Here is a 24,258-nt window from a genome sequence, read left to right on the forward strand (position 1 = left end):
ATGCCACTGCCATCTATGCTAATATCCCGAATGTGCAAAGCCTTATTACTACTGAAAACTAGAACATGAACACATCCTTAACTCCCGACTGACATCAAACCTACAACCTCCTTCACGGGCAGCATGGCCCACAATATCTCCAACCAATAATTAAATTACTTCCTCTTTGAAGGCATCACCTACAAACAAATCCATGGTACAGCATTGGGCATCATCCTATGCTAATATACTTACAGGACATCTAGAGGAATTCTTACTAAGCACACAGAATACCAAACCCATCACCTGGTTCAGATTCACTAATGAGATCATAATCTGGACTGAGGGCATGCAACCCTATCCATATTTCTATGAAATATCAACACCTCTCCCATTCGCTTCATCTGGTCCTCCTCAACCTAACAAGTCATCTTCCTTGATGTTGACCTTCACCTAAACGATGGTTACATAAATACCTATGTCCAAATCAAACCTACCTTTACTCTGACAGCCATCACTCTTTCCATACCAAGAAGTCCCTTCCATACAGTCTAGCCAACCGTGATTTCACATCTGTAGTGATACGCAGTTCCTCTCCTAATCTAGCGAGGGTCTCAGTGAAGCGTTCATGGACTGAAATTACACTACCGACCTTGTCCAGAAACAGATCTCCTGTGCAGTCTCTCTTATCACCTACACCATCCCACATAACAACTGTTCAGCTACTAAGGAGCACTCCTATCATGACTCAATACCACTCAGAGCTGGAGCATCTGAATCATATTCTATGCCATGGTTTCAACTACCTATCACCATGCCCTGAAATGAGAATTATCCTACTCACTATTCCCTACCCCTCCCACAGTGGTACTTCACTGATATCACACCTGTGCAATAACCTTGTGTATCCCTACTCTGCCCCTGTTCCCAACCCCTTGCCTCATGGTTCATATCCTTGCCATAGACCTAGATGTAAGACCTGTCCCTTGCATCCTCCCACTACCACCTACTCCAACCCTGTCACAGCATATCCTATCCCATCAAAGGTAGGGCTACCTGTGACAGTCATGTGATCTACAAACTAAGCTGCTACCATTGTGCTCCTCTCCATGTGGGCATGACAACTAACAAGCTGTCTGAAATGGCAATGGCCATTACCACAGCACAAGCAACAGCTGGATCACCAAGTTGCTGAACATGTTATCCAACACAATATTGGCTCACATCAATGGCATGATTTACAGCCCCCATGATCAGGATCCTTCCTATCAACACCAGCACCAAGAAACCACTTCTCATGAAAAGCAAAATAATGATTCAATGTTACACTATTATGAAAAGGAGAGTTGCTACTCACCATATAGGGAGGATGCTGAGTCGCACATAGGCACAACAAAAAGACTGTAACAAATAAATAAAGCTTTCGGCCATTAAGGCCTTCATCAACAGTAGACGCGCGCGCGCGCACACACACACACACACACACACACACACACACACACACGACCACAGTCTCAGGCAACTGAAACCTCACTGAGCAGCAGCACCAGTGCATGACGGGAGTGGCGGATGGGTTGGGGTAAGGAGGAAGCTGGGGCGGGGAGGGGGAGGCATAGTATGGTGGAGCGGCAGACAGTGAAGTGCTACAGGTTAGACAGAGGGCAGGGCAGAGTGGGGAGGGGAGGGTGGAAGTAGCAAAAAAGGAGAGAATTAAAAAGGCTAAGTGTGATGGTGGAATGACGGTTCTGTAGTGCTGGAATGGGAACAAGGAAGGAGCTGGATGTGTGAGGATAGTGACTAACGAAGGTTGAAGCCAGGAGGGTTAAGGGAATGTAGGGCATATTGCAGTTCAGAAAAGCTGGTGTTGGTGTGAAGGATCCATATTTAATGTCTGGCAGTGTGTTCAGCAAAAGAGTGGTCCACTTCTTCCTTGGCCACCGTTTGTTGGTGGCCATTCATGTGGACGGACAGCTTGCTGGTTGTCATGCCCACAGCACCATGGTTGCAGGTTAGCTTGTAGATCACATGACTAGTTTCACAGGCAGCCCCGCCTTTGACGTGATAGGTGATGTTCGTGACCGGACTGGAGTAGGTGGTGATGGGAGGATGTATGGGACACGTCTTGCATCTGGGTCTAATAAGGGGTATGAGCCACGAGGTAAGGGTTTGGGAGCAGGGGTTGTGTAAGGATGGACGAGTATATTGTGTAGGTTCGGTGTACAGCAGAATACCACTGTGGGAGGGGTGGGAAGGATAATGGGCAGGACATTTCTCATTTCAAGACACAACAAAAGGTAGTCGAAACCATGGCGGAGAATGTAATTCAGCTGCTGCAGTCCAGTTGGTACGGACAGAGGTTAATCAGTACGTATGGATGGAGTACCTCTGTTCACATCAAACCTACTAAACACCAGTAATACCTCCACTACGACAGCTGCCACCTGTTCCATACCAAGAAGTCCCTTCCGTACAGCCCAGCTACCCATAGTCATCGCAGCTGCAGAAACAAGCGTACCCTCTTTAAATATACTGAAGGTGTCACTGAAGCCTTCACACACCATAATTATCCCCCCCCCCCCCCAACCTTGTAAAGAAACAATTCTCCCTTGCCTTTTCTTTCCAGTCTCTCACCACCTCCCATAGTCTGCCCACAAAGGAGCATTCCCCTTGTAACTCAGTACCACCCAGGACTGGAGCAACTGAATTACATTCTCCACTAGGGTTTCGACTACCTTTTGCCATGCCCTGAAATAAGAAATGTCCTGCCCACTATCCTACCCACCCCTCCCGCAGTGGTATTCCACCGTCCACCGAACCTACACAATGTACTCGTTCATCCTTACACAAACCCGGCTTCCAATCCCTTACCTCATGGCTCATACCTCTGTAACAGACCTAGATGCTAGACCTGTACCATTCACCCTCCCACTACCACCTACTCCAGTCCGATCACTGACGTCACCTATCCAATCAAATGCAGGGCTACATGTAAAACCAGTCATGTGATCTACACGCTAACCTGCAACCACGGTGCTGCATTCTATGTGGGCATGACAACCAACAAGTTGTCCGTCCACATGAATGGCCACTAACGAACTGTGGTCAAGGAACAAGTGAACCACCCTGTTGCTAAACACGCTGCCAAACATGACATCCTTCACTTCAATGACTGCTTCACAGCCTGTGCCATATGGATCCTTCCCACAAACAATCAGCTTTTCTCAACTGTGCAGGTGAGAACTCTCCCTGCAGTAAATCCTACATTCCCATAGCGCCCCTGGCCTCAACCTTCATTAGTCAGTGTCCTCACCCATCCAGCCCCTTCCCTGTTCCTACTCCAGCACTGCACAGCCGTCATTCCACCAACACACTCAGCCTTTTTACTTCTCACCTTTTCCACTACTTCCTTCCCAACCTCTTCCCTGCCTCCGTCTAATCTGTAGAACTTCACTGTCTGCCACCTCCACCACCATACTATCCCTTCCCCTCCCCGCCCGTCTCCTACTTACCCCAAACCAGTCACCACTCCCATCATGCACTGGTGCTGCTGCTCGCAGTGTGGTTTCAGTTGCTTAAGACTGCAGTCTCGTGTGTGTGTGTGTGTGTGTGTGTGTGTGTGTGTGTGTGTGTGTGTGTGTGCTAGTGTGCGTGTCTAAGTCTACTGTTGATGAAGGCTTTAATGGCTGAATGCTTTATTTATTTGTGACAGTCTTTTTGTTGTGCCTATCTGCGACTCAGCATCCCAGCTGTATGGTGAGTGGCAACTTTCCTTTTCATAATACTGTTACATTCCATCGTGGATTTTCTATTGTTTGATTTAATATTCTGATTAATTTTTTCTTTGTCTCTTTACCTGAAATGGGCTGACGGACAGAGTGTCACCAACATAATATAATTACTTTAATATAAAATTTTAAAATTAAATTTACCTTTTGAGATATTATCCATTTTTTGTTTTTTCCTCACTTTCTTTCTCAAATCTTTACTTTTCATGTGCAGAGGTACAGTATCCTCATATTCTACCAAGGTATTATTAAATGGTATTTCAGTTGCAGCTCTCTCCATAGTTGTACCATCTAGAGAATGAACATCACTTTCCGAAGAACTTTTACCCAACAAAGTAACAATTTGTGGAAGTGGGCGATGAGGTGACTTTCGAGGTTTTGACCTGTCTATAAGTTTTTTATTGGGGCTGGTTTTCTTCCTACTCTCTCTTTCAGTGCTAGAACTAAGCTCCTCTTCAACTTTACTTAAACCATCATCATGGCTGTCTGCCACTGATTTGTTAGCATCATTATCAGCTTTCTTGCGAGGTGATGTTGGAAATGATGTTTTATAAAATTCTGCAGAACCTGAAATATCACAGAATTAATTCAGCAACATTACTAGAGCAAAGGATACAGATATAACATATGGGCTAATTGTAGACTCAGTAACATGCAAAATAAAGGATAGTTTGAAAAAGTAAGTTTTTTAATTTCTGCTGAATTTGTTTGTGACATTCATGGAAACTCACCATACATTTCAACTGAGGAAAGTAGGTCATGAACTCTCAACAACTCCTTGAAAGTTGCCCGGCGCGTTGCAAATGGTATCGTACGTAGGCGAGGATCTGTTTTGTCCAGCAATGCGTTACGACCTCCAAATAAAATATTTCGATTGTGGCCAACAGCTCGGTACAGCACGAGGTCACATGCTTCAAGTTCGGATGACCACTGTGTCATAATATCTTGAACATGCTGTGAAGTAAGTAAGTTCATGTCACCTCAAATCTATCATAAATAAAAAAACTAAATGTTGCCAATTCCATTGTAAAAACATTTTTATAAATTCTGCCTTCTGCAGAACATAATATTTTTCCTTTTTTTATTCTTTAGAAAAACATTTTTCAACACCTAAGTATCATCTGTGAAATATTATACAAAACTTTTGGTCATTTTTCTATTTTTGTCTTAAGAACTATAGCATGCACATTTTACTTTTTGTGATTGTTCACATAAAATTCCCTTAACTTTAAAAATGGGACTGTACAGGTCAGCCTGCTCTTATGTTTCTATTGTGCTCTGATCATGCATAGGTTAACATTGGTTTACAAATTCTAAGTTTTGATATGATGATAGCAGTAGACAAGACATCAGGTTGATTTCATTTCAAATCATACAGGTCATATCAACTCGAAGTCGTGAATTTCTCTGGAAAAAATAAATATTAGACCTCTATACCATAAGTGTTAAAAAGTAAAGCATTTTCATTTTATCTTAAATTTTTGAAAATGGTACAGCCCTTTGAAAAATGTCCATTTTGTAAACAATTCTTAAAACAGTTATTATTATTGTTGTTGTTGTGGTCTTCAGTTCAAAGACTGGTCTGATGCAGCTCTCCATGCTACTCTATCCTGTGCAAGTCTCTTCATCTCCAAATAACTACTGCAACATAAATCCTTCTGAGTCTGCCTAGCGTATTCATCATCTCTTGGTCTCCCTCTACGAATTTTACCTTCCACGCTTCCCTCCGGTACTAAATTGGTGATGCCTTGATGCCTCAGAACATGTCCTACCAACCGATTCCTTCTTCTGTCAGCCTCCGTAGCGCAGCGTTAGCATTACCGCCTACCAAGCAAGGGGGTCCTGGTTCGATTCCTGGCACGGGACTGGGATTGTGTGTCCTTTATCATCATTTTCATCATTGACATGCAAGTCGTCGAAGTGGCGTCAACTAAAAAGACTTGCAAAATGGTGGCCAAACCCTGAAGGGGACATCCCAGCCGATAAATGTTGTACGATCATTTCATTTTCATTCCTTCTTCTAGTCAAGTTGTGCCACAAGTTCCTCTTCTCCACAGTTCTATTCAGTACCTCCTCATTAGTTATGTGATCTACCCACCTAACCTTCAGCATTCTTCTGTAGCACCAAATTTGAAAAGCTTCTATTCTCTTCTTTTCTAAACTAGTTATTGTCCATTTTTCACTTCCATACATGACTACACTTCATACAAATACTATCAGAAATGACTTCCTGACAAATCTATACTCGATGTTAACAAATTTCTCTTCTTTAGAAACACTTCCCTTGCCATAGCCAGTCTACATTTTATATCCTCTCTACTTTGGACATCATCAGTTATAGTGCTTCCCAAATAGCAAAACTCATTTACCACTTTAAGTGTCTCATTTCCTAACCTAATATCCTAAGCATCACCAGATTTAATTCGACTACATTCCATTATCCTCGTTTTGCTTTTGTTGATGTTCATCTCATATCCTCCTTTCGAGACACTGTCCATTCCACTCAACTGCTCTTCCATGTCCTTTGCTGTCTCTGACAGAATTACAATGTCATCGGCAAAACTCAAAGTTTCTATTTTTTCTCCATGGATTTTAATTCCTACTCCAAATTTTTCTTTTGTTTCCTTCACTGCTTGCTCAAATACAGATTGAATAACATCTGGGACAGGCTACAACCCTGTTTCTCTCCCTTCTAAATAATTGCTTCCCTTTCGTGCTCCACAACTCTTATAACTGCCATTTGGTTTCCGTACAAATTGTAAATAGCCTTTCACTCCCTGTATTTTACCCCTGCCACCATCAGAATTTGAAAGAGAGTATTCCCGTCAACATAGTCAAAAGCTTTCTCTAAGTCTACAAATGCTAGAAATATAGGTTTGCCTTTCCTTAACCTATCTTCTAAGATAAGTCAAGAGGGTCAGTATGGCCTCGCGTGTTCCGACATGATCTTGCCCCCAGGGCGGCTTCCAAACTGATCTTCCCCGAGGTCGGCTTCTATCAGTTTTTCCATTCGTCTGTAAAGAATTCGTGTTAGTATTTTGCAACTGTGACTTATCAAACTTATAGTTCGGTCATTTTCACAGCTGTCAACACCTGCTTTCTTTGGGATTGGAATTATTATATTCTTCTTGAAGTCTGAAGGTATTTCGCCTGTCTCATATATCTTGCTCACCAGATGGAAGAGTTATATCATGGCTGGCTCTCCCAAGGTTATCAGTAGTTCTAATGGAATGTTGTTTACTCCTGGGGCCTTGTTTTGACTTAGGTCTTGCAGTGCTCTGTCAAATTCTTCATGCAGTAACGTATCTCCCATTTCATATTCATCTTTGTCCTCTTCCATTTCCATAACATTGCCCTAAAGTACATCACACTCTAGATACTTCTTCCACCTTTCTGCTTTCCATTTTTTGCTTAGGATGGGTTTTCCATCTGAGCTCTTAATATTGGTTTTCTGTTCTCCAAAAGTCTCTTTAATTTTCCTGTAGGCAGTATCTATCTTACCCTTAGTGATACATGATTCTACATCCTTAAATTTTTCCTCTAGCCATCCCTGATTAGCCATTTTGCACTTCCTGTCGATCTCATTTTTGAGATGTTTGTATTCCTTTCCACCTGCTTCATTTACTGCATTTTTCTATTTTCTCCTTTCATCAGTTAAATTCAATATCTCTTCTGTACCCAAGGATTTCTACTAGCCCTCGTCTTTTTACCTACTTGATCCTCTGCTGCCTTCACTATTTTCTCTCTCAAAGCTACCCATTATTCTTCCTCAATATTTCTTTCCCCTGTTCTTGTCAATCATTCCCTAATACCCTCTCTGAAACACCTTACAACCTCTGGTTCTTTCAGTTTATCCAGGTCTCATCTCCTTAAATTCCTACCTTTTTGCAGTTTCTTCACTTTTAATCTACAGATCTACATAGTCCACATTTGCCCCTGGAAATGTCTGACAATTTAGTGTCTCCAGGCCTCTTCCATGTATACAAGCTTCTTTCATGATTCTTAAACCAAGTATTAGCTATGATAAAGTTATGATCTGTGCAAAATTCTATCAGGGGGCTTCCCCTTTCATTCTTTACCCCCAGTCCACATTCACCTACTATGTTTCCTTCTCTTCCTTTTCCTAGTCGCATTCCAGTCCCCCAAGACTACTAAATTTTTGTCTCCTTTAACGATCTGAATAACTGCTTTCATAACATCAAACATTTCTTCAATCTCTTCATCATCTGTGGAGTTAGCTGATATATAAACTTGTACTACTGTGGTAGGTGTGGGATTCGTGTCTATCTTGGCTACAATAATGTAGTCACTATGCTGTTCGTAGTAGCTTATCCGCGTTCTTATTTTTTTATTCATTATTAAACCCACTCCTGCATTACCATTATTTGATTTCATATTTATAACCCTATATTCATCTGACCAGAAGTCTTGTTCCTCCTGCCAACAAACTTCACTAATTCCCACCATATATAACTTTAACCTATCCATTTCCCTTTTTAAATTTTCTAATCTACCTGCCAAATTAATGGATCTGACATTCCACGCTTCAATTGGTAGAATGCCAGTTTTGTTTCTCCTGATAATGAGTCCTCCTGAGTAGTCCGTGCTCGGAGATCTGAAAGGGTGACTATTTTACCTCCGGAATAATTTACCCACGAGCACATCATCATCATTTAACCATACAGTAAAGCTGCGTGCCATTGGGTAAAGTTATGGCTGTAGTTCCCCCTTGCTTTCAGCCATTCACAGTATCAGCACAGTAAGCTGTTTTGGTTGATGTTACAAGGCCAGGTCAGACAATCATTCAAACTGTTGCCCCCGCAACTACTGAAAAGACTGCTGCCCATCTTCAGGAACCACAAGTTTGTCTGGCATCTCAACAGATACCTCTTCATTGTGGTTGCACCTGTAGTACGACTATCTGCATCACTGAGGTACGCAAGCCTCCCCACCAACGGCAAGGTCCATGGTTCACGGGAGTAGGGAATGAAAAACTGTAAATAATATACCAAAAGTACTGGAGACCTGGCTGATGTTTTGCTTTGAAGCTCCCTCTCTGTGTATTGAAATTTAGTTGACACCCGCACACTTATGGGTTTCCTTTACCTTACAAATTTAAGACGAAACTACAAAACCTAAGTTAATTTTTCCGCATTAATTTTTTTCCCCCCTGATATGGAAAGCTGCAGAATGCTATCTTTTCTGTCATATTACCAGATACTACTGATGTAATTATAAACAGTATCTTCTCTGTTCCAGCTATGTGTATTATGTAAATATTTATTACTAAAAATGTAAAAAACTGCATTTTTACAAATTATTTACTCAAAAATTCCCATCTGAGAACTATTGAGAATTACACAAAATAGTGTTTGGTTAATATGTTAGTAGTCAGTACAAAGACAGTCTAAAATATTTTTCCATATAAAGTGTTAAAATTTTTTTCAAAATTCTGCATATTTCGCATCACTGAATGTCTAGTATAAAATATTCATGTTGGCAACACTGTTTCCAGTACTCTTCTGTTTACAACAAACGAGTGAGAATTTACACATAAGCCATTCTGCATCGAGCTTTGTGTTTGGTTTGAACTTTTTGTTAGATAAAATGTCAGTGGGGAAATATAGTAGTGAAAGAGAGGTGTGCAGACTATGAAATATGACAAAAGAAGGATGTGTTTAACAAAAGTGAAATCACTTCACAGTTGTTGAAAATCTGTCAGAGGTATTGCAGAAATATCTTGATCCTCAAGTAACGGTATTAGCATCACATCCATTGTGCAGGAACTGCTAACTCACTGCAGGAAGAAATTTAGTGACAATCCACCTGAACTATCACCAACCCACGAATGCAAAAATGAAGAAGACAGTGGAGATGTTTATATTCCTGGATGTGAAGTTGTTGACGCACTGAATGTTAGCACTTCTGCTGTAGCCCCTGCAATCCCCCCCCCCCAATGTCCAGGAAAGGTATGGAGCACAAGAAGAAAAGAGTATGTAAACAGAAAAGTGGAAGAAATTGAAACAAGTTTTATACAAGCAACGTCTTCAAAACTATGTGAAGTGTGTAACATAGATGCACTTCGTGCAGAACCTGAAGATAGTGATATGTGCACAAAATGTGATGTGTTGTTTGAAAACCTAGATACTGCTATCTCAACAGCCATCTATACTGAGAAGGTACAGTTACTGACACTGATACCAGGTAGCTACTCTAAATAGCACATACAGAAATACACACCCACTTCCTCACACTATTTGATACCAAAAGCTCATAAAATAAAGACTGAGAAAGGTATTTGGGCATGCCCAGATTTTTACTGTGGACATCCGTTGCAAGAAGATACGCTTTCTCTTGCTCTGGAATACTTCCTAAGTAATGACAAAGATTGCAGCAGGCAAAATCCTAACCAGGCTGATGTTATCTCTGTTAGCGAAAAAGGTAAAAAGATATATGACAATATCAATAAGAGAACCTGAATTTAAAAACTGTACTCACAAAATTCTACTCCTTATGACCAAAATGGGTAAAATGCCAGCCAGTGAATGAAGTAGGCACATGTATTTATTGCACTAATTTCAAACTTGTTTGTCTCATCATAAGCAGTGTCACAGGAAAGAAGTACACAGAGATGGACCTGATGTTGCAAGATAAATGTTGGTTGCAGGAATGTGCAATGTGTCCTGATGCTGAAGGGATGACTACTGAAGCATTACACCTTCAGGATACTGACAATGACATAATCTATGCATTGTGGGAAGGAGGAGAGCTGGTGAAGAAGACAGTAGAGCCAAAGAATTTTGTTACAGAGGTTAGGCATTGGGTCATAAAAGGAATAGCTCCCCATCACATCTGGAGGATTCAGAGACAGGCCATAGCAGAAGTAAAATCAGCCAAGTCCCAGAATACTGACATTAGTTGTACATTTTGACTTTGCTGAGAACTGGTCTGTTGCTTTGCTGAACAAAATTCGAAGTTATCACAGGCACACATCATAGGTATCAATATTAACATGTGTTGCTCACTTCCTTGGAACATCACACTGTTTTGCTATTTTCAGCGATGATCTTATTTATGACAGTGCACATGCATGCTACGCTGTCAGCACGATAATTGATGACACAGCATCTAGAGGCCATGCATTTCTTAAACATGTGTAAGTGACTGATGGTGCAGCATCTAATTTTAAAAACTGCTTTCAGCTTTATGAGCTTGGTCATCACTGTAGTACAGGAACTAAGACAAAAAAGCGGATATTTGCAGCAACAGGTAATGGAAAAAGTGCATGTGATGGGGTATGAGATCTCTGTAAACATCTTGCAACAAGATTTGAACTCCAGCATGAAGCTGTTGATGCTATAACAGATGCTACTGGATTTGTAAACATCATGAAACTCTTAATTCTAAATGAAAGTGCATTAAGGGAATTCTGTTTAAAAAAGAGAGAAGAATGGTCTGCTATGAAGCCTGTGGTAGGAATTCAATCAAGTAACTACTGGGTAGCATCCCAGAGTGGCACATACATTGCAAGAACAGTTCTCCATGAAATGCAGCCTGTTACTGGATGTGAAATTCAGAGACCACAGTATACATTAGAAGACTTCGTAGTGAGCTACTTCATTTCTTGTGTGTATAACAATTAGTGGAGTGTGGGACAGATAATAAGTGTCTCTCATGAGCTGCAAGATATAACCGCCTGCTTTGTGACACCTCATGGTCCTGCTAATGCTTTCAAATGGCCATCATAGAAAGATCACTGTGAAGTTCACATTTCCTAAGTACTACTCTTGTTGGATCATCCTTGTCCATGTGCAAACTCAGCTATATAAGTTCAATGAGAAGCAGATGAAAAAAACAAATGAACTCTCTTCAACAGTAAAGTGTTGGTTTTTACACTGTAGGCAATTTTACTTCATGGAAAGTCATGAAAAAGTAAAATAAAGACAGAAGACAATAATAATTTGTGAATAAATTTGTTATAAAATGCTTTTGAAGAAAATTATGAATTGTTTTCCCACACACTTATAATGTTGTAAAGTAATTATTTTGATCAGGAATACCAGTTTTGCATGACATTTACTTAAAATCACTGGCCATTTTACATACTTAAAAGTGTTCATGATTTTTTGACCTACCTAAAAAATTTCTCAAATTTTGTACAGACAAGTATTGCCCACTCTGATTGTACATTCTGTAAGTACAATGACCAACTAAAGTACCATGAAATTTTTAGAACATTTAGGGTGGGGGTTTAGGAGAAAATAATTTCTAAATAACCAAAAAATTTCAGATTCTTTCATCTTTATGTACAAATAGGTTGACAGTTTAAGAATGTCATGCATTAATGTCATAGCCGGCAGTTAGCAGCCCTTCAACTTTATCATTTCTCAACACAGTTAACATCCTGTGGCTTTTCATATTTTCAAAACATAATATTGAAATTCCAAAAAGATTTTGAAATTTGCAAAAAGTTATAAATTTTCATGTTTTTTTAAGGAAGCAGCTCAGAAGTGTGTATCTATTAATTATGTCTCTTAATATTGGGAACACAGTATTTATTGAATAAATTCATATCTCTGAAACTTTTTTTTTTATTAAAATTTTTCAATTTTCCCTTTCGTTACGACATTTGCAGAAATACTCTCATTTAGAGAGGTCTGTAGCATTTTAACAAATCATCAGAAATCAAAATATTATAGTTTTGGAGAGGTATCACGTGGAAATTCAACTTACACTTTTTGCGGCAAACTGAAATAATGATGTGGCACACTCGCTCTTGACCTGTATGATATGAGACAAATTCTTCCATCATAATAAATGTAAATATTGGAGATGCTAAGTGATTTAGACAGCTTTATTCCCAAAAATTCACACTGATTGCAGACTAGTTTATGGAATTTCTTTCCTTTCTTAATTTCCTTCACTTACAAGTTCATCATAGTAGCAAACATGGCAATCCACTAAATTATAATTCCCCCAGTTAAGCAGGTCCCCCAGCTTTCACTTTCTACATTATAAATAAATATTTTAATTCCATACAGTAACAACTGACCACTGCATTATCCTCCATCAGTAATATCTTGGGTGCCAGTAAGGGAAACTGAAATTAGAACACTGTTCTTCTGGATATTTATGTTGGCTTTTCCAAACTGGAGTTGTTACTTATCCTTCAAGTAGCTGCTCAATTGTCACCATAAGGCTGAACATGTTTTATTTCCACCATCCACCCAAGGAAAATTCCTTGGTAGCACCAGAAAACTAATATGAGTTCATTATTTGGCTGTCAGATACATATTTCTCACGCAGCTGCAGAATGTACAGTCCAATCCATGAAATAGATTTTACCAACCACGAAGTTTCAAAACAGCACAAATTTCTCTGCAGACTGAAAGATTCATTCTGTGTTTTAGACTGTTGTACCTGAAATGTGATAAGATCCTACTATTTCAAACAGTACTACTGTAATAGAAGGAAACTTTCGTCATGGGTAGAAATCCCTACATTCTAATTATGAAACTAATCCATTAACTTCTGTAGGAGTTCAGGAATCTGCAAATAATTTTCACCTGCAATAGTATATTTGGACCTTTAGTATTCAAATGGTGAAAATGCTCATAGATCTGGAAGGATCTCTCCATGTTCTGTTTTAATCATTTGTTGGACACTGTGGTAAAGCACTGAAGCAACATTCCTATTGACCAGTCTACATCATTTAATGCTGTATGTTTCAGTAGATTTCATCAGGAGTCTGCATTTATTCATTATTTCAAATTCTTTTAAAATGAATAGCACTAACACTATTAGTATGTCAACAAACAGTTGCAGTATGAGTGAGAAGTCCAATGTTGTTAAATGCACTTGTCATGACATTCCTTATCTAGCTTCTTTGACTTTTCCCAGTTCTGAAATGTGAGAAATTGTGGAACAAAATACACTCATTTTCACTGATTCACTTCATAAAGAGTTTTGATGATAGTGACACTTCAGTTATGTTCCACGAGTCACAGTTACATCTTGTAAGCTTAAGCTATAAAATGTGGTATGCAGACAAAACAGAAGACAAATTTGTTATAAAGAAGTATGCAAACACACAGTAAAGACACTATGACATGCCAAAAGAAATCAAATCTCTGAAGAAACCTGAAGCACTGAGAAGAATTTAAGAAGGGCAATAGCAGCATATCGATATGACTGCCAAGCAGCTCTTAAATAAGTATCAACTACCACACTCAGATATTCAGAGGGAAGATGGGATAACTGGCAGTAAACAGGGACAAAAAAGTGAGAGATCCTGGCCAGATACTTTGATAATTGGTTACATTGCAGAGGATCTTCAGATAAATGGTCAAGAATAATTCCATAACAAAGATACAATCTCAGAAGAGAAAAAAGAAATGGGTAAATTAGTTGGGGGAACTGAGATGCTGAAAATCACAAAGCCTTAAAGCAACCAGTAGAGAACAGCTGGGATTCTGAAGCAATTCCAACTATTCTGGTTCACCCTCAACGTACAAAAGATGATAAATGGATCCCAATTAACTACTGTGGCATTTTGATCATCCTTGTCTATATAAAGTACTACCCAAAGCACTGTCGATGTAGTCAGTGGAGCAAATAGGGGAATGTCAAGCAAGCTACCAAAAAGAAAGATCACACACTGAGAAGATATGGAGCCAGAAGAGAGTGCTGAGAAACTACCTCTGCAAAGATCTGGTACTGATAAAATTTGGAGCAGACACTAAAGTAATGGAAATTGTCAAGCAGATGTTAACAAGGACCCCTTCAAAGGCAAAATTTATGGGGGAACTCTCCAAAGAGTTTGATATTAAAACAGTATTCAGTCAGGCTGATAGGCTGTCTCCACATACCTTCAGTTGTGTTTTGCGCAACATCCACGTACAGGGAAAAAAGCTGGACAAGAAAGGGCCACTCAACCAAGTAAACACTGGAGGGACTGCAAGTGGTATCAAGATTAACTGCCTGGTAGTTGAGCAAGCAGTAAAGGAAACAAAAGAAAAATTCGGAGTAGGTATTAAAATCCATGGAGAAGAAATAAAAACTTTGAGGTTCGCCGATGACATTGTAATTCTGTCAGAGACAGCAAAGGACTTGGAAGAGCAGTTGAATGGAATGGATGGTGTCTTGAAGGGAGGATATAAGATGAACATCAACAAAAGCAAAACGAGGATAATGGAATGTAGTCGAATTAAGTCGGGTGATGTTGAGGGTATTAGATTAGGAAATGAGACACTTAAAGTAGTAAAGGAGTTTTGCTATTTGGGGAGCAAAATAACTGATGATGGTCGAAGTAGAGAGGATATAAAATGTAGACTGGCAATGGCAAGGAAAGCGTTTCTGAAGAAGAGAAATTTGTTAACATCGAGTATAGATTTAAGTGTCAGGAAGTCTTTTCTGAAAGTATTTGTATGGAGTGTAGCCATGTATGGAAGTGAAACATGGACGATAAATAGTTTGGACAAGAAGAGAATAGAAGCTTTCGAAATGTGGTGCTACAGAAGAATGCTGAAGATTAGGTGGGTAGATCACATAACTAATGAGGAGGTACTGAATAGGATTGGGGAGAAGAGGAGTTTGTGGCGCAACTTGACCAGAAGAAGGGATCGGTTGGTAGGACATGTTCTGAGGCATCAAGGGATCACCAATTTAGTATTGGAGGGCAGCGTGGAGGGTAAAAATCGTAGGGGGAGACCAAGAGATGCATACACTAAGCAGATTCAGAAGGATGTAGGTTGCAGTAGGTACTGGGAGATGAAGAAGCTTGCACAGGATAGAGTAGCATGGAGAGCTGCATCAAACCAGTCTCAGGACTGAAGACCACAACAGTTGCTGATGATTTTGCGATCTTGTTCTCTGAGCTGATAAACAGCAATAAAAAAAAGCCAATCTGCAAATTTCCTTTTGGGAGAAAAACCATGACAAAAACATCAAAACCTCCTCTATAACTGAACTCAGGGCATGGAAAGAAACAAAGAAAGAAAAAAAAATTGACTGCCTTAAATATCTCTGGGCAATTGTGCGACTGAAAACTAGCAAAGCAGATGCCAACAACATCAGGTGAGGGGAGATAGGAAAAGCTCATCACATGACACGCATTTTACAGAATGAAAAGTCATTTCAAGATGAGCTAAACTAAGGCACAACAGCTAAACTACGACACTATAACAACACTGTGACTAAAACAGTGTCTGTATATAAGTGAATGTCTCCAAATGACAGAAATGTATGTACCAAGAGAACCTGAGATATTCGACAGAAAGATCATTTGCAAGATAATGGGATGAAAGATCATGGATGGTCTGTGTACAATACAAGGAATGGAAGAACTCCAGCAAGAAAATCAAAGACTTATGGAGTTAATTGGGAAAAGAAGATTAGAAGTTGTGAACATATTTAGGACACATGATAAGATCTGGGTTAAACTGAGAGACATGCCAGAATGGAAAAGTATAAATCAGTGTTCAACAGTTTTAAAGACTTCCATGATGAACAGAAACTGAACAGTGTATAGACTGAGAAGGACGTCAAGCTGCCAGAGAAAGAACGAAAACATTTTCGGTTACAAAATAGGCTTTCAATAATGTGTGATTGTTATTCACTGTGGTCTTCAACTGTACATATAAAAAAGAAATGGAAAGTAGCCATAAGTCTTATGTCTGTGTAGTAACAATATCATTGGCAAGAATCCTTTTTCACACACCGGGAGTTATGAGAGTCACCTTCCATCTGTCAACAATGAACATAAGCCATTGTAAAAATCTGACCTGTGTGTGTGTGTGTGTGTGTGTGTGTGTGTGTGTGTGTGTGTGTGTGTGTGAGAGAGAGAGAGAGAGAAAATGAAATGCCCTATCTACTATCTTGTCTTGCGAAGAAAACATTAAATGAACATTCCTAACCGAGTTTTGGTTGCACCTTTTTCCACTTGTTTAAAACTCTTTTTGCTCTTTTGCCACATTTTATTACTAAAGAAATGGAAATACAAACATTACTATAAAGGCCAAGAAATGGAGAGGTTTCTGTTTGCAAAGTTATGTTCTATGTAGTTCCCCAGTTTGCTGCTAGGATCACAGGCTCCCGATACTGCTCTAGTGAAATATAAGCATGAACCTGGTGAGTGCTTGTTGAAGTATTAGCCTACCAGCCTTGTTAGCATTATGTACATAATGTTTTGGAATATGCTTTGACTTTTTGTAGCTCTAGCATTTTCCTGTGTTGCCTGCATTAGTAAGCAATTATGCTGAAACAGAAAGTGAATTCCAGAAAAATATGTAATATTGCTAAGCAGTTTAGTGCAGATGGAATTCAGAGTGACAGGTCTGTTCCGACATGCAGTGTTTGCGATATATCAATAACAACTGACGAAAACACTAATGTAATTGTATTACGCAGCATAAAATATGGGAAAAATAAAGAACTACAATGTAGTAAAGCAGGAGTTCGACTATGATTAATTGGCGAGGAAATGTCTCAGTCAAATTCACGAAACTAAAACCTAAACTCCACCCGAAAAGGTCATGAACTGCAAACAAAACCCACACAGTTGAAAATTTACTTTCTCAATGAAACAAACAATGCCAGTGTGATCCAAGGTTCAATGATGCATGTGTGAGAGAATTTCATGTCATATATGAAGTAAAACAGGTTTTGGTGATGTTTGTATGAATACTAACATATAAAACGTGCACCTTCTTTGACTAAATTACTGCATCTTTGTCGCGCCTATTTAACCTAATTTTTTCACCTAAAATTTCTAGCTCTAGTCATCAGAGATAGAGTACAGGTCTCTGTATAATAAGCATGGTGAAGGATATCAGCTATGTCTTATCCAAAGGAACTATCTTGTCATTCACTTTAACCAGAGTAGGTAAATCAGAGAAAGTCCTAAGTCATGATCCTGTTTTGCTCCATGTCGGGATACTCATTTACAAAGCTTCACTTTACATGAAAGACTACTGCTTCTTTAGGTATCTTTTTCCTTTTGTTTAAAAAACCTCATGTAATATAAACATTTAATACAAATGAGGAAATATCAAACAAAAATATAAATTAAAGTAAGAGAAACAGATGGAAATACTTGTGCGAAAGAAGCTTCATTGTAGCGCCGCAGACTAGCGCCAGCACTTTTAGGGTGGCTCCCACCACTGCGTCCATCTCTGGCACTCTGGGATCCTCCCTGCTTTGCCCGAACAGTGTAACTGTGGAAAGTTTTGTGCACAGTCACTCTTCCTCCTAGAGCACAATGAAGCCAAAAAAATGTTGGTATTAACATGCAGATGTATTCTTACAAGGTCTGAAACACGTTAGCAATAGTAATCACTAAAAGTGTAAGTTATTGGCAAACAAACATCTGAATATGCATAGGAGAAGCTAATAAAAGTAGAAAATGCAAGTAACTGAATAGCTGTCACATGAATGATTGAGCCTGAAGCACGATATAATCTCTCTCACAAAAGGTAGCAGTTCAATGACAAAATATTTTTTAAAATAAATGCAGTGCAATCATCATCATCATCATCATCATCATCATCAAGTTCTTATTCTTATTCTTCTTCAAAACAAACAGCAAGGTCCTACGGGTGTGTAAGCTACATCATTCTCAGGAATTAGAACACACACTCCTCAGAAATCCAAACATTCTCTTGAAATGTGAAAATACTGAAATTTTTACACCAGTGCACATATGTCTGCCAGAAATTCACTAAACTGCTAGAATGCGGTCAGTACAAAGATATTCATGGTGACTTCCTTGGACTGACTACAATCTGATATCAATGACTACAGTGCTGGTTTCACTGACTATATCTCATTGCCAATGATTTCCATGCAATTATCTTTCCAATAGAGGAGCACTGTGAAGTATACAGAGATGCAACACTGCACCACAGTGTGTCCCCTGAAATCATTCCTGATCTGCAGCCTCACAACTACTTTCCATGTGCCCTAAAAACCATACCCTCTCCTGCTTTAGATCTCTCTCTCTCCCTCTCTCTCTCTCTCTCTCTCTCTCTCTCTCTCTCTCTCTACAAACACTGTGATCTTTCCAGACGATCAAGTATACTCATAACACATCCATACCAGGCACATTTAGGAGTATAATGCAGTAAGATTACAGAAGGTAGCTTAACACCTAATTTAACGAAGACTCATATCATGCAGTTCCAATAAAAAAGGAAGGACTTTTCATGTATTAGAACTAGAGAGCAATGATTACACACCTGAGAGAGCTCCACTTGTGAAGTCCCTAGCCATCCAGACAGATAATAAACGGACATTGTATCAGCATGTGGATAAGCTAATGAGAAATCTCAAGAAATCATCTCTGCATTTAAAAATCTCCCTTGCAAATTTGCTCTGCAGATGGGATTACTAGCATAATTTCACTCAATGCTGTCCTATCACATATTCTTCTAAGGAAATGGACCTGAGGTCAAAAAAAACTATTTATTCTACATACATGTCACATAATAATACAGTGTAAACTGATAATTAAACACTTCAAGAAAACTCTTACAGGACCATAAGGATCCATACATTTCCATACCAGCAGATTTACTCCCTAATGATATTTATCATTAAAAATAAAAATAAATTTAGGATGAACTGTGAAATTACAGCTACAATGTTGTTGTTGTCGTCATCTTCAGACCAAATAATGGTTTGACGTATCTCTCCGAACTAGTCTAAACTTTGCAAATTTATTCATCTCTGCATAACTACTAAAAGTGAGATCCACTTCCATCTGCTTAATATAGTCAAACCTTTGTCTCTCTATACAATTTTTAACACCCACCCTTTTCCCTCCAAAGTTCACAGTTTTACCAATAAACAGAGTGATTACAAATGATTTCTTGGGTTTTGACGTATTATAGCTTCAAACATATAATGCCCACCCACTTGTACTAATAATCAGTCCAAAGAGTGTACTTTAAAGTTTTGTTTATGTCACTGCAGGTTTCATTTTGACTCACCAGATGGCAGGGGGGATGATAACAGTTTGCAAAATGGTGACTAATCGACAGAAAGCATGTTACGTATTGCAATATGAGAAGACAGAATCCATCACTACTGTGCAGCATGCATTCCAAAGGCATTAAAACATACAGCCGCTGACTGACAAAAGCATTCGGCAATGGTATTGACAGTTCAAGGACACTGCCTCTGTAAAGGAACATCTCCGAGCGACCACCTATCACGGAGGGAAGGAGGAGGAGGATATTGCTGTTTAACGTCCCGTCGACAACGAGGTCATTAGAGACGGAGCACAAGCTCGGATTAGGGAAGGACGGGAAAGGAAGTCGGCCGTGCCCTTTCAAAGGAACCATCCCGGCATTTGCCTGGTGTGATCTAGGGAAATCACGGAAAACCTAAATCAGGATGGCCGGACGGGGGATTGAACCGTCGTCCTCCCGAATGCGAGTCCAGTGTGCTAACCACTGCACCACCTCGTTCGGTCCTATCATGGAGAAAACAGTGGAGAGCATCCAAGATATGTTCCTCCATAGCCCACAGAAATCCACACGTTGTGCAAGTCGTGAACTGGGATTCCTAAGCCAACTCTGTGGAAGCAATTACATCAGAAACTGTTTCACTTACAGCTATTGCAAGGTTTATGACCAAATGACCGCACCATCAGATGCGAATTTTGTGAAAGTTTCTAGGAGGCAATGGAACTTTTTTCCTGCTGATCATGTTCAGTGATGAGGCAACACTTCACCTAAACGGTAAAGTGAATTGTCACAATGTCTGTGTATGGGGCATGGAAAATCCCCAAGATATTCCCCAAAGGCAATTATCTTCTGTGCTGTGTCATGTAGCAATGTTTATGTGCCCTACTTTTTTCATGGGGAAACTGTGACGGGTATGACATAAGTACATGTTACAAGACTGGTTGTTTCTGAGACTGATAGCTGATAACACACACTTCATATTCCAACAACACGGAGCTCTGCCTCATTGTTAGAAAATTGCACTGCCAAGTAAACAAAGAACTTCCAAACAGATAGTTTGGGGGATGTGCACTCTTCACTCTTCAGGTGGCCCCTAAGGTCTCCCCACCTTACAGTTTGTGATTTTTTTTTGCTTTAGGGATACTTGAAAGACAATGTGTACATACCACCTTTTCCAACAACATTGGCTGAGCTCCAGGATTGTAACACTGCTGCACTGGCAAACATTGACAGGGACATGCTTGAATGTGTATGGACTGAGTTTGACTACTGCATAGACATGTCATGTAGTGCGAGGACAGCACTTAGAACATTTGTAATGATGGATAAGAAACTTGAAAACGTGCTTTTTCATACACTGTATCGGTCACTATTTTGTATGTAATACTTTGTGAAATACATTCATCCATAACCCGATGAATCATTTACAATCAGCAAGTATACCAAATGGCGTACTTGAAAAAGTAATTATTTCATATGTGTGCATAAAAGCAAGTACAGTGCCTGATTGAGTTTTGAAAAATGTTACTGGCTACCTTTGATACCCTCTTCTTAGATCGCAAAATTGGATGTGTGTCAACATCAGGTTGTACACCTATTGTAGCTTTGAAATCATCTCAGATTTGTACAACTTAATTTTATTTTATAATCACCGCCATTTGTGTTCCTGTGATATAAGAATATGTCCAAATGTCCAAACTGGTATATGGAATACAGTTAGATACTATTAAATGAATCTTAAATCTAGAAACCAAATACAGCAAAGGGATTGATGTGAAAAATGTTAGCTTCTATAAAAGAATGAACAGTGGTGGCTTTTGCGTAAGAACGCAAGAATACGTGAAAACCACAACTTTTGACACTTTTCAGAATTATTGGTTATTTCTCTTTGAATGCTGTTAAACATAATGTAAATGTGGTAATCTGAAAAACACAGTGCTAAATCTACCACACTATCCTTCATTGCTACTCCTCTAGACTGTGTGAAACTTGCCACCAGGGTCGCGAGTACACTTTCTCTTGTGCTCGTTTTAAGGAGCTTTTTCACATTTGCAACTGACATGATGCAATCGCCTTATGGGCCAAATACATACAGATTTGATAAACAACGTGCACAGGCCATGGCGTGTACTGCTATCCATTACCACTCAACTACAAGTTTACATTAATGCCACCAGGTGGCGGAACACTGCAGCAGACTTTTATTCCCATTCACTTTGCATAAATCCCACTAGAAAATGGTAGCACACTCCTCAGATGTGGCAATTCACTCATTATATAGTAAAATTAGATTGGACATCAATACATGTTATAGTTATTCTGACAGAAAAACCTATTTTGCAGGATTATGAATGAGATATAATATGTTAAGTTTTGGATTTTACCATACACCCATTTGAGTGCTGAGCACTATAAAGTACATCATTGATTGTGAGACTGTAGCATTTATTCATGCTTCTGACATCTGTTGATCTTATGGTGGGTCAGGGTTATCTGTGCTGTAGGTCCACACTGTATATATGAACATTCACCAAAAGCTGTCTCACTGGTTTCTTTGCTATTCAGTTAAATGTGGGATCAACAGTGGTGTGCATTTTGCCCTCATGGTTTTCAGCTCCTCATCTTTATTCTACTAAGTAATCTTTTCGGTAGACAGTACTGCATGAATTTCATCATTTGCACGAACAGCAGTTTGTTTTGGAATTGGTTGTTTACTGTGCTGGAATCTGCTTTCATTTGTAGTATCAACATAGACTCTGTTGAACCTGTTTTAAAAAGAAAATTAACACGAAAAGTTAGCCACAAAAGAATTACGGCCTCCCAGGCCAGATCCATTGACTGAGAAAGTGATGAAATCAAATAAGCATGACTACAAGTGAACAAAACAGTATATAACAAGTGTGAGGTGGTGTGTGGGTGCAATGTAAGAATAACTGATTTTCAGCCTGCAAGTTAATTCATTAAGTAATACATGTGTTTAGATCTTGTACACTTCACCAAAAAAATTTAAAAAAAAGCATGAAAACTCCCACTTACAAAAAATGCCAATGGACAGTAAAGAAACCTTACATGTTATTTCATTCTTGCCCTAAACTGTACTTAATTATGTACAACAAAATTAGCTAAAAACAACTCTTTCTTTTTTCTGACAAGTTATGCACATATTATTATTATTAGCAGTGGCTGTAGTTGTATAAATACGTTGATGAGTGTAACTGTTATACAGGGATGCTATTAATTTCACACACTCATATTTATCTCAATCTAAAAATTTGTGAACACCCGGAATGCATGCTCACGAGCCGCCGCTGAGAATGAAATACCAGAAATGTTACATTTCTACACACTTTCTTATAACTCAGTAAGGGTAAGACTTAACCCTTGCTGTAGATAGTGACTCAAAGAGTGAGTCTATTTAATTGCTCCCACGACTGGTGGTGCCACAATTTCACAGCAGGCACAAAGCAGTGGACTTAAGATAGAGCCTCCTTTGCCATATTATATCACGTGCCATGACCTCTTAGACTCTGACTAGGACAAAGCTACCCACACAATGAAAACATGCCAGTATCATACTCACTCTACATGCTTACAATACATGTGCTAGATAACCTCTTTTGACAAGCAAAGCTGTGAATTTTGACTATCTTTGGTGTGTCACTCTTTCTGGATTTCTCGTAGCAGTATGGTGGAATTTGACTTTATTCACTGACTTACTTATTTCCACTGTTTTAATTCTTTGTGCAATTGCTGTCAGCCAAAAGTTAGTATTGTATGCTGAAGTATAACATATACATTACTACCTGTTTCTGTTACTCATGAATGATGGTCATAATTTGCACATAGAAATTGTGCTAAGTGCATGATAAATGCAAATATGCATATTGTCCTCAAATCCGTTTTTATGTGTGTGAAATTGGAACAATGGATGTCACGTTTCTACAAGTTCTGACAGCTGTTTATCGCTGTTCCTCACTTGCTGGGTCAGCAGTTGTTCAATGGAGGCACACCCCTTTTCAGAGACATGCAGTGCTCCACAGTACAATTACATCGCAGTACGAAAAAATAATAATTACATCACAGTACGAAAAAACTGCAAAGTGGTTGTGACCCACAAAATTGCTCTCACAGTGACATTTAAACTTTTGTGCCAGAGGTTTAACAACGGTTAAAGGATACAAATTATATGATAACTGTGAAGAAATTAAGTATTTTTATCTGGATAACTGAGCATGAACAAATAAATGGATGACATCATGAGAACATGGAAATAATGCTCAATTAATGTGACATACGTTAATGTTTATCAACAGAAATGTATTAAAAGTAGTGTTTCGTGCTGTCTTATTCAGTTAAAATAAATATTTCATGAAGGAGCTATATTTCTTATTTCCTGATTCAAGAGACATTATGTTTCCAGTGCCAAGATTTCTGTCCAGAGTCAATGAGAAAAATAAGCACGATACATAACCTAGTCAAAGCAAAAGGGGATCTCAGGTGATCGTAATATGGTTCCTGTAGCTTTTCAT

The 24,258-nt window shown here is 39.1% G+C and overlaps 1 protein-coding gene across 3 annotated transcripts in view; it reads right to left on the bottom strand.

Moving 5' to 3' along the window:
* The window catches only part of LOC126252841 (ankyrin repeat and zinc finger domain-containing protein 1-like), a 97,261-nt gene that overhangs the window by 22,666 nt on the left and 50,337 nt on the right, over nucleotides 1–24,258 (bottom strand). For all 3 annotated transcript variants that reach the window (XM_049953787.1, XM_049953788.1, XM_049953786.1), the window contains 3 exons: nucleotides 17,857–18,011; nucleotides 4,496–4,718; nucleotides 3,909–4,331 (listed from right to left, as the gene is read on the bottom strand). In XM_049953787.1, coding sequence (XP_049809744.1) covers nucleotides 3,909–4,331; nucleotides 4,496–4,718; nucleotides 17,857–18,011 — 801 coding nt within the window. The remainder of the gene's footprint in view (nucleotides 1–3,908; nucleotides 4,332–4,495; nucleotides 4,719–17,856; nucleotides 18,012–24,258) is intronic.

Source organism: Schistocerca nitens, chromosome 4 (assembly GCF_023898315.1).
Source record: "Schistocerca nitens isolate TAMUIC-IGC-003100 chromosome 4, iqSchNite1.1, whole genome shotgun sequence".
Taxonomy (NCBI): Eukaryota; Metazoa; Arthropoda; class Insecta; order Orthoptera; family Acrididae; genus Schistocerca; species Schistocerca nitens.